The 12,731-nt window shown below is 42.1% G+C and overlaps 1 protein-coding gene across 1 annotated transcript in view; it reads left to right on the forward strand.

Moving 5' to 3' along the window:
- Positions 1 to 12,731, forward strand: part of gpr31 (G protein-coupled receptor 31) — a 17,519-nt gene continuing 4,788 nt past the window's right edge. The window contains exons 1-3 of the mRNA XM_028440728.1: positions 1 to 732; positions 1,805 to 2,379; positions 6,136 to 6,588. Of these exons, the coding sequence (XP_028296529.1) occupies positions 1,810 to 2,379; positions 6,136 to 6,588 (1,023 nt within the window). The 5' untranslated portion in view covers positions 1 to 732; positions 1,805 to 1,809. The remainder of the gene's footprint in view (positions 733 to 1,804; positions 2,380 to 6,135; positions 6,589 to 12,731) is intronic.

A 12,731-nucleotide genomic window follows, 5' to 3' on the forward strand; every position in this document is an offset into this window, starting at 1 on the left:
GGAGGTCACGTCCTCTGAGGATCTGTCTGGGCTTGTGGAAAGAAGAATCCTTCCCTTTAGGATGAAACATTCCTCATAGCGAGCATGCGCACACACACACTCACACACACTCACTCACACTCACGCACACACTCACACACACTCACTCACACTCACACACACACTCACACACACTCACTCACACTCACACACACACTCACTCACACACACTCACACACACACGCACACACACACGGACCTCGTGAGGACCTAGAACCTGACATCCATCACACACTGTCAGACGGGAATAGAAGACACTGGGACGTTCCCACACTTGTTCTGGAATGTCGTCCCCGTCCTGAGCTGCTCTGAGTTCTGGATCCGGTCCGACTCTGACACACACGCGGACTTTCTGACATCTGGAATGTTCCTCCTTTCAGACTGAGGCTCCGCCCCTTTAGCCCAGAGGAGACGAGTCAACGTTGTGATTTTAATCATTTTCAGTCTGAAGCTCTAAATAGACGAAGCAGGACTTCAGATCTGGTTCTTCTTCATGCTCAGAGAACATCACAGACCTTCATCAGAACCACAACCAGACCTCTGAGGAGTGTGAAGCTCTTCCTCTGATCAGAGCAGGATTTCAGCTCTGCCTCCGTGTGCACGGAGAACCCTGCAGACCTTCCCGAGGACCAGGACCAAGACCAGGACCAGCACAGGGCTGGGAGGGAGGAGCCGTGGGGATTCAAACCAAAGGTGAGTGGAACCTGTCTGGTTGGATTCTTCTGCGTTGGCTACAGGCTGGGACTCAAACCCTGAGCCGTGAATGAATGAAAGCTTTATTTTTCTCCTGTGAGCCGTAAACACACATTTAAATTGTTTCCCACTCATGAAACCTGGTACCAAACTACTGTTCACTCCTGACCCGTCAGCTACGAGCTCACACAGGAACAAAACTTTAAACATCAGGAAGTGTCAGAGGTGATGAATAAAGGAAAATGGGACTTCATTCCAACAAATATCATCAACCAATCAGGTTACTTTTTAAAACATGACTCAACGCTTCTAGAATTCAACTTTCATTTCTGTAGAAGTCAGAAAATGAAACAAAATAAAATCAGAACAAAAGCACTTCATCCCTAGTATTTATTTATGATGCACATTTGTTCAGAACCGATAATAAAAAACATTGTTTCCAGTAAAAATGTGACTGACTGAAATATCAAGTGTGTTAATAAAAACTAGTTCACCTAGTTTTTATGTAACGCAGGTTTGATTGATGCTTTTCAGCACTTTTCCACTCCGTTACCATCAACCGTATCCATGGAAACCCCAGAACAAGCGTTTGATGTGAATGTATTAGAACAGGAACCATTGAGTTGTAGCTCAGTGTGTGACGACATGTTGTCCTCTCCACTTCATTACCACAGAAACACCTTCATCATTAAAGCCTGTGTTAATAAGAACATTAGCTGCTAATGCTACTCACACAGCACAGCTAACACGAGACATTAACCATTAAAATACAGGATTTTAAACGTCCCAAATGAACATTTCACCCACATATTTATACACTAAACAGAACTCATTCATCAACCGTTGGTACGTTCAGATCTAAGTGTACGACGTGTGTTTGACCAAATTCACCAAAGCTTCAGTATTTATCAATAGACGTGATCGTACGCTATGATCAGATCTACATCAGGTCTGATCTGATGTAGATAATCAAAGTGGATACGGCTATGAATGAGGGCCAGTGTGTGTACATACTGTTTATGTGGGAACAGGAAGTTCCTGTCCTTACTTCCTGTGTAACGTTGTCTTCCAGGCTCTATGATGGCAGCAGTGATGGCCCTGTCTAACGTCAGCGCGTCCTCATCCTATCAGCTGATCGAGGAGTGCGACGCCACACACAAGTCGCTCTACAACTTCTACGCCGCCGTCATGATCATCATCTTCATTGTGGCGCTGCCGCTCAACGCTTCCGTGATGCACCTCTTCATCTTCAAGCTGAAGTTCTGGAAGTCCAACACCAACAACGTGTTCCTGTTCAACCTGGTTCTGGCCGACATCCTGCTGCTCTTCTGTCTGCCAATCAAAGCCCACAACTTCATCATGGGCGAGCGCCGCAGCGCTAATGAGGTGGTGTGCAAGGCCATGCTCTTCATGCTGTTCCTCAACCGTGGCGCCAGCATCGCCTTCCTCACCGTCACCTCCATCGACCGCTACTTCAACGTGGTCCACCCGGGCAGGAAGAACCTGCTGCGGGCGCTCAAGAAGTCGCCGCACATCTCGGCTCTGATCTGGCTGCTGCTGCTGCCCCTCACCATCCCCACCATGCTCAAGAACTTTGACTGTTGCAACAGCCACAAGAGCGACGCCAAGGATGACACGCTCATCAAGGTACACACACACACACACACACACACACACACACACACACGTAGGACAACACGCTCATCAAGGTACACACACACACACGTAGGACAACACGCTCATCAAGGTACACACACACACACACGTAGGACAACACGCTCATCAAGGTACACACACACACACACGTAGGACAACACGCTCATCATGGTACACACACACACACACACATGTAGGACAACACTCTCATCAAGGTACACACACACACGTAGGACAACATGCTCATCAAGGTACACACACACACACACGTAGGACAACACGCTCATCATGGTACACACACACACACACACATGTAGGACAACACGCTCATCAAGGTACACACACACACACGTAGGACAACACGCTCATCAAGGTACGCACACACACACACGTAGGACAACACGCTCATCATGGTACACACGCACACACACACATGTAGGACAACACTCTCATCAAGGTACACACACACACGTAGGACAACATGCTCATCAAGGTACACACACACACAAACACACATGTAGGACAACACTCATCAAGGTACACACACACGTAGGACAACACGCTCAACATGGTACACACACACACACACACGTAGGACAACACTCTCATCAAGGTACACACACACACACACACATGTAGGACAACACTCTCATCAAGGTACACGCACACGTAGGACAACACGCTCAACATGGTACACACACACACACGTAGGACAACACTCTCATCAAGGTACACACACACACACACGTAGGACAATGAGCTCATCAAGGTACACACACACACACACACACGTAGGACAACACTCTCATCAAGGTACACACACACACGTAGGACAACACTCTCATCAAGGTACACGCACACGTAGGACAACATGCTCAATATGGTACACACACACACATGTAGGACAACACTCTCATCAAGGTACACACACGTAGGACAATGAGCTCATCAAGGTACACACACACACGTAGGACAACACTCTCATCAAGGTACACACACACACGTAGGACAACACTCTCATCAAGGTACACACACACACGTAGGACAACACTCTTATCAAGGTACACACACACACGTAGGACAACACACTCATCAAGGCACACACACACACGTAGGACAACACTCTTATCAAGGTACACACACACACACACACGTAGGACAACACTCTCATCAAGGTACACACACACACACACGTAGGACAACACGCTCATCAAGGTACACACACACACACGTAGGACAACACGCTCATCAAGGTACACACACACACACACGTAGGACAACACGCTCATCAAGGTACACACACACACACACGTAGGACAACACGCTCATCATGGTACACACACACACACACACATGTAGGACAACACTCTCATCAAGGTACACACACACACACGTAGGACAATGAGCTCATCAAGGTACACACACACGTAGGACAACACTCTCATCAAGGTACACACACACACACACGTAGGACAACACTCTCATCAAGGTACACACACACACACACACACACGTAGGACAATGAGCTCATCAAGGTACACACACACACGTAGGACAACACTCTCATCAAGGTACACACACACACACACATGTAGGACAACACGCTCATCATGGTACACACACACACACATGTAGGACAACACTTTCATCAAGGTACACACACACACACACACACACGTAGGACAATGAGCTCATCAAGGTACACACACACACACACACACACACACACACACACACACGCACACACACACACACACACACACACACACACACCCACACACGTAGGACAACACTCTCATCAAGGTACACACACACACACACACGTAGGACAACACGCTCATCAAGGTACACACACACACGTAGGACAACACGCTCATCAAGGTACACACACACACACACACACACACGTAAATCACCCTCTAACTAATGATTGATGGAATCAATGAAAAAACACTTGTACATGTGTATGAAGTCATAATAGACCTTTATCATCTAAAAGATTATTTAGCTTAACATGGGCCCTTTAAGCTCCTATCAAACATGTATAAATAATCAAAAATGTTCATTTAATGTCAATACTACAGGAGAAAAGCACACATGGCAGCAGCTAAAAATGAAATATAAAACATCATTCAGAACATATCGATAAAATTGATTATTAAAATTTCATTATCGATTCATTGGATCGCGGGATTTATGTCCGTGTTTGTATGTGTGCACCATGAGTGTTTGTGTGTGTGCACCATGAGTGTTTGTGTGTGTGCACCATGAGTGTTTGTGTGTGTGCACCATGAGTGTTTGTGTGTGTGCACCATGAGTGTTTGTGTGTGTGCACCATGAGTGTTTGTGTGTGTGCACCATGAGTGTTTGTGTGTGCGCACACAGCGTGTTTGTGTGTGTGCACCATGAGTGTTTGTGTGTGCGCACACAGCGTGTTTGTGTGTGTGCACCATGCGTGTTTGTGTGTGTGCACCATGAGTGTTTGTGTGTGTGCACCATGAGTGATTGTGTGTGTTTGTGTGTGTGTGCACGCAGAGTGTTTGTGTACGTGCACCATGAGTGTGAGAGACACTTTTATTTCAGTTTAATCAGATAAAGCAGGGTTTAAATGTGCTTTATAGATAAACTGTGTTTTAAAAAAAATCTGATAAATCCATTACATTATTGACCGATTAATCGATGATGAAAATAATTGTTAGTAGCTGCTTTAATATTTAGGTCATCATCTCACCACATTAAGGTTTTATTTTGACTTTTTAAATTGTCGTATCATATTGAAAGGTATAAATGTAAAGGTACATTGAGGTGTTCCTTGAGAAGCGGTGTTCAGGTGGGCGGAGCCAGGTAGAACCCCGGGGTTTCTTAGACAAAACCTGCCAATTAACAGGTTCATCATGTTACCATGGTGACAGACTCAGAGAGGAACATACCCCATTTTCTGGAACACTCCACCAGTCTGTGTGTGTGTTCATCCAACAACAACCACAAACACACAACTCTGCTATCATCACATCTAACGGAAGCCACAACGTCAGCACTCACACACCACGGTCACCTTAGTGTTCTCATCATTCCACAAAGTGCAACAAACATCTTCAAGTTTCCTCCTCCCTAGACACCGTCATTACAGGAAGAATAGAAAACAACACTAAATACAGGACAAAAGTACACACAAAACAACAAGAAAAACACACAAACAGATACAAATCTGTTCCAAAAATACAGAAGACATCACAACGGAAAAAATACACAAAATGACACTAAAAAAACAAACATGAAACATCTTCAAAACAGAAAACTACAATTTTGAAAACATATGAAAGACGCTGCACAGACAGGACCACGACAAACAACACTAAATACACAACAGAAGTACACAAAACAACAAGAAAAACACAATTTGTGAGAAAAAAACAAGACACAAATATGGGATAAAAATATATGGGACAAAAATACACTTAATGATGCACAAAAAATCACACAGAAAAGCTGGTGAACAGATTGTCAGTGAGAACACAGGGCAAGACAAAACAACACTAAATACACAACACAAGTACACAAAAAAAACAACAAACAAAAGACACGACAACAGAAAAAAATAAACAAGTTTGAAAATATGAAACAGCTGCTGAAGACAAAACAACACTAAATACACAACACAAGTACACAAAACCAGGTTATCAAACATCTGTGAAGCAGGAACATGACCTGATGCTTCTGTGTGTGACCTCTGACCTCTGACCCCAGGGCGTGGTGGACAGCATGCGGGAGGTGGTGTTCTTCACTCAGATCCTGATCCCCTTTGTGATCCTGGTCTACTGCACCGTGCACATCATCAACCGTCTGAGGAAGAAGACGGTGGGCGACCGCACCAAGCTGAAGAGGGCCGTGTTCCTGGTCACCTCCGTCATGGTGGTGTTCTCCGTGTGCTTCCTGCCGTGCACGGTGGCGCGCGTGGTGCTGCTGGTGGTGCGTGTGCAGGAGCTGAGCGAGGTGGCCCAGGACAAGGCGGCGGTGGCGTTTGACGGCCTCATGGTTCTGTCCTACATGGACTGCCTCCTGGACCCGCTGGTCTACTGCTTCTGCAGCACCAAGTTCAAGGCCCTCTACGTCAAAAACTACTTCCCCTTCCTGTCCCGCGGGGGGGCGGAGCCTCTGGACAGCTCCTCAGGAGCGCCATCGCAACCCCCCAGGAACGCCGTCCTCTGAGGACAAACGCAGCAGCTCAGTGAGACGTGTGTGTAAAAATGTGTAGATGTTTGTGTGTTTACAGGTTTGTGTTTAAGAAACAATAAATGTGTTACAAACACACAAAGGATTCACCTCGTCATTACACACACACACCTTCACTGTTTCACAACAAATACACGCACACACCACACACGTACAGTATATACATGCACACACACACACACAGCATTATCAGACTGATTTATCATCACAAACAGCGTGTGTGTGTGTGCATTTGTTGTGAAACAGTGAAGGTGTGTGTTAGTGTGTGTGTGTGTGGTAGTGTGTGTGTGTGGTAGTGTCTATAACAGCATGTACAGTATGTGTGTGTATTTGTTGTGAAACAGTTAAGGTGTGTGTTAGTGTGTGTGTGTGTGTGGTAATGTGTGTGTGTGGTAGTGTCTATATGAGTGTGTGTTAGTGTGTGTGTATGTGTGTGTGTTAGTGTGTGTATGTGTGTATGTATGTGTGTCAATGATATTGTGTGTGTTAGTGTGTATGTATGTGTGTGTTAGTGTGTATGTATGTGTGTTAGTGTGTGTGTTAGTGTATGTATGTGTGTGTGTTAGTGTATGTATGTGTGTGTGTTAGTGTGTGTATGTGTGTGTGTATGTGTGTGTGTATGTGTGTGTGTTAGTGTGTGTGTTAGTGTGTGTATGTGTGTGTGTTAGTGTGTGTATGTGTGTGTTAGTGTGTGTATGTGTGTGTGTTAGTGTGTGCATTAGTGTGTGTATGTGTGTGTGTTAGTGTGTGTATGTGTGTGTGTTAGTGTGTGTATTAGTGTGTGTATGTGTGTGTGTTAGTGTGTGTGTATGTGTGTGTGTTAGTGTGTGTGTATGTGTGTGTGTATGTGTGTGTGTTAGTGTGTGTATGTGTGTGTGTTAGTGTATGTATGTGTGTGTGTTAGTGTGTGTATGTGTGTGTGTTAGTGTGTGTATGTCTGTGTATGTGTGTGTGTTAGTGTGTGTGTATGTGTGTGTGTTAGTGTGTGTATGTGTGTGTGTATGTGTGTGTGTTAGTGTGTCAATGTTGTTGTGTGTGTTAGTGTGTATGTATGTGTGTGTTAGTGTGTATGTATGTGTGTTAGTGTGTGTGTTAGTGTATGTATGTGTGTGTGTTAGTGTGTGTGTGTTAGTGTGTGTATGTGTGTGTTAGTGTGTATGTATGTGTGTGTTAGTGTGTATGTATGTGTGTTAGTGTGTGTGTGTTAGTGTGTGTATGTGTGTGTGTTAGTGTGTTAGTGTGTGTATGTGTGTGTGTTAGCGTGTGTATGTGTGTGTGTTAGTGTGTATGTGTGTGTGTTAGTGTGTGTATGTGTGTGTGTTAGTGTGTCAATGATGTTGTGTGTGTTAGTGTGTATGTATGTGTGTGTTAGTGTGTATGTATGTGTGTTAGTGTGTATGTATGTGTGTTAGTGTATGTATGTGTGTGTGTTAGTGTGTGTATGTGTGTGTGTTAGTGTGTGTGTTAGTGTGTCAATGATGTTGTGTGTGTTAGTGTGTATGTATGTGTGTTAGTGTGTGTGTTAGTGTATGTATGTGTGTGTGTTAGTGTATGTATGTGTGTGTGTTAGTGTGTGTATGTGTGTGTGTTAGTGTGTGTATGTGTGTGTGTATGTGTGTGTGTTAGTGTGTGTGTTAGTGTGTGTATGTGTGTGTGTTAGTGTGTGTATGTGTGTGTGTTAGTGTGTGTATTAGTGTGTGTATGTGTGTGTATGTGTGTGTGTTAGTGTGTGTGTATGTGTGTGTGTTAGTGTGTGTATGTGTATGTGTGTGTGTTAGTGTGTCAATGATGTGTGTGTTAGTGTGTATGTATGTGTGTTAGTGTGTGTGTGTTAGTGTGTGTATGTGTGTGTGTTAGTGTGTATGTATGTGTGTTAGTGTGTGTGTGTTAGTGTGTGTATGTGTGTGTGTTAGTGTGTATGTATGTGTGTTAGTGTGTGTGTGTTAGTGTGTGTATGTGTGTGTGTTAGTGTGTTAGTGTGTGTATGTGTGTGTGTTAGTGTGTGTATGTGTGTGTGTATGTGTGTGTGTTAGTGTGTGTGTTAGTGTGTGTGTTAGTGTGTTAGTGTGTGTGTTAGTGTGTGTGTGTTAGTGTGTGTATGTGTGTGTGTTAGTGTGTGTGTGTTAGTGTGTGTATGTGTGTGTGTTAGTGTGTATGTATGTGTGTTAGTGTGTGTGTGTTAGTGTGTGTATGTGTGTGTGTTAGTGTGTTAGTGTGTGTATGTGTGTGTGTTAGTGTGTGTATGTGTGTGTGTATGTGTGTGTGTTAGTGTGTGTGTTAGTGTGTGTGTTAGTGTGTGTATGTGTGTGTGTTAGTGTGTGTGTTAGTGTGTGTGTGTTAGTGTGTGTATGTGTGTGTGTTAGTGTGTGTATGTGTGTTAGTGTGTGTATGTGTGTGTGTTAGTGTGTGTATGTGTGTGTGTTAGTGTGTGTATTAGTGTGTGTATGTGTGTGTGTTAGTGTGTGTATGTGTGTGTGTTAGTGTGTGTATGTGTGTGTGTTAGTGTGTGTGTTAGTGTGTCAATGATGTTGTGTGTGTTAGTGTGTATGTATGTGTGTTAGTGTGTGTGTTAGTGTGTGTATGTGTGTGTGTTAGTGTGTGTATGTGTGTGTATGTGTGTGTGTTAGTGTGTGTATGTGTGTTAGTGTGTGTGTGTTAGTGTGTGTGTTAGTGTATGTATGTGTGTGTGTTAGTGTGTGTGTTAGTGTGTGTGTGTGTGTATGTGTGTGTGTTAGTGTGTGTGTTAGTGTGTGTATGTGTGTGTGTTAGTGTGTATGTATGTGTGTTAGTGTGTGTGTGTTAGTGTGTGTATGTTAGTGTGTGTATGTGTGTGTGTATGTGTGTGTGTTAGTGTGTGTATGTGTGTGTGTTAGTGTGTTAGTGTGTGTGTTAGTGTGTGTGTGTTAGTGTGTGTATGTGTGTGTGTTAGTGTGTGTGTGTTAGTGTGTGTATGTGTGTGTGTTAGTGTGTATGTATGTGTGTTAGTGTGTGTGTGTTAGTGTGTGTATGTGTGTGTGTTAGTGTGTTAGTGTGTGTATGTGTGTGTGTTAGTGTGTGTATGTGTGTGTGTATGTGTGTGTGTTAGTGTGTGTGTTAGTGTGTGTATGTGTGTGTGTTAGTGTGTGTGTTAGTGTGTGTGTGTTAGTGTGTGTATGTGTGTGTGTTAGTGTGTGTATGTGTGTTAGTGTGTGTATGTGTGTGTGTTAGTGTGTGTATGTGTGTGTGTTAGTGTGTGTATTAGTGTGTGTATGTGTGTGTGTTAGTGTGTGTATGTGTGTGTGTTAGTGTGTGTATGTGTGTGTGTTAGTGTGTGTGTTAGTGTGTCAATGATGTTGTGTGTGTTAGTGTGTATGTATGTGTGTTAGTGTGTGTGTTAGTGTGTGTATGTGTGTGTGTTAGTGTGTGTATGTGTGTGTATGTGTGTGTGTTAGTGTGTGTATGTGTGTTAGTGTGTGTGTGTTAGTGTGTGTGTTAGTGTATGTATGTGTGTGTGTTAGTGTGTGTGTTAGTGTGTGTGTGTGTGTATGTGTGTGTGTTAGTGTGTGTGTTAGTGTGTGTATGTGTGTGTGTTAGTGTGTATGTATGTGTGTTAGTGTGTGTGTGTTAGTGTGTGTATGTTAGTGTGTGTATGTGTGTGTGTATGTGTGTGTGTTAGTGTGTGTATGTGTGTGTGTTAGTGTGTGTATGTGTGTGTGTATGTGTTAGTGTGTGTGTTAGTGTGTGTATGTGTGTGTGTTAGTGTGTGTATGTGTGTGTGTATGTGTGTGTGTTAGTGTGTTAGTGTGTGTGTGTGTGTGTATGTGTGTGTGTTAGTGTGTGTGTGTTAGTGTGTTAGTGTGTGTATGTGTGTGTGTTAGTGTGTGTATGTGTGTGTGTTAGTGTGTGTGTTAGTGTGTCAATGATGTTATAAACTGTGTCTGAGACGATGAACCTTTGACCTAAAAACTAAAGTGAAAGAGAAAATGGAATGTGTGTGTGTGTGTGTGAGACACTTTGTGTCATCGGGGGTTTCTACACTAACTCACACACTTGGTGACACGACACACACACACACATACACACACACACAAACATGTACACACACACACAACAGATGAGTCAACAAAAAAAACACTGTTGCACAACTTTGTGATGTTATGGGATATTTAAATTTTACGTTTTCAGGTGAAACAGTGTGTGTGCGTGATTCACCCAGACTTGAGCTTTATTTTGAAAGGAGTCTGACCTGCAGCAGCTCGCTCCTCTGTCACGCGTCTACATCTGATCTAGAACAAAAAACAATCTACTAAACAAGATTCAACACATTCTCTGAGTACACACACACACACACACACACACACACACAGCCTGTGGGTGTACCGCTCCATATGGTCACCATGCTATATAAGGACAGGATATATTGTGTAATGATATTAAAACTGTGGTTCAGTGGTAGAGTGGGTGGTCCTATAGCTGAAGGGTTGGGGGTTTGAATCCTGCTCTATTCTAGTCATTGTTGTTGTGTCCTTGGGCAAGGCACTTTACCCACATTGTATAAACAGTTGTGAATTGTCAACCTCTGTTTTTGTCGATGTTTATTTCTTATTTTATGTTAATTGGAGTTAAAAAGCTTACGCCATTCACTCAGCACACACACACACACACACACACACACACACACACACACACACTCAGCACACACACACACACAGGATGCAAAGCTCTTCACTGATGTTTCTGTTTGGTTTATGTGTTTACTGGTTGTGTGAAAAGCTTTCAGGGCTCTAATAAGGTTCGTTTCCGCGCTGAAGGACGAGATAATTGGTTCAACAGATCAAATTTCTCAGTAATAATGAGTTAATGTTGAACAGGAAATGAGATCACGCTCTTTCACATCAAAATTAAATCAAAGTTAAAAGTGTCAGTAGTGTGTGTAGTTTCAAACAACTAAATAATAATAATAAATTGGATATTTCAATAACTCTATACAGTAACAAAGATGCTGTAACTTAAAAGATATCAAATAATTGAGCAGCTAACTGATGTTAAATGGAAGAATAATCAGAAATAATCTAAATCCTAATTGTTAATAATCCAGAATCAACAAATGGAGACGTCAATAATCAGAATGAAACGACCTGATTAACCATCAACAATAGTTAGCATTGATAAATGTATCTATGTAATTTATCTTCTATTAGCAGCTAACATTAGCTTTAACGTCACTTCTTTAACTAATTTAAATCACATTGTGTCATTTAACCTTAATTTTACACCTAAAGCTCTTTGTCTTTTTACAAAGGAATTATATTAATGAACAAACTGAACTGCTAGCTAAAGCAAACAATCAATTTAATTAAACTAAATTAAATAAATAACTTTGATTAAAAAATGTAAAAAAATACACTAAATTATTAAATATATATATGTATATACAGTGTGTAAATTAAATACAATAAAACACAAACTCTTTGTTGCTTCTATGTTACTGCTCTGATTGGTAACACTACATCGAAACTTCAGATTGAATGCACTCAAAACTACACAAACTGCCAACCTTTAGCATTAGCAACATTAGCCGCTAGCAGTTAGCATCTATTCCAGCACTGTTATATGATGATAAACAATAAACTTGTCATGAATCTGGTCATTTTTAGGGAAAATATCTGGACTCCATAACATTGGTTTTAATAACAGAAAAATGCCTAATTATTGCTAGCATGTAGCATGTAGCATGCTAACCACGATGTGTGCAGTTTCCAATACTAATAATAACACCAATAGGAAGCTGGGATTGTGTTGAGGAAAAAGCTCGTTTGCACTGATTAGTAGAATCCAAACTAATAGTGAGAACAGTTTGTGTTTCATACCGGATTAAAATGTCTTCTTTAAACGGATAAAATCACTTTTAAAATGATAAAATCACCTTTAAACGGCCTTCAGCATCAGTCGATGGTTGTGCGCCCCCAGGTGGAAGCAGATTAAAACTACATCTATAAAACTTTACATGATGGAAGGACCTGCAGCTCATCATAAGGTTTATATGGGTTTTATATATATATAACTTAACTTAATATAACACAAGATAACATAATAATAATAATAATAATAATAATAATAATAATAATAAT

Source organism: Gouania willdenowi, assembly GCF_900634775.1.
Source record: "Gouania willdenowi chromosome 24 unlocalized genomic scaffold, fGouWil2.1 scaffold_320_arrow_ctg1, whole genome shotgun sequence".
Lineage (NCBI taxonomy): Eukaryota > Metazoa > Chordata > Actinopteri > Blenniiformes > Gobiesocidae > Gouania > Gouania willdenowi.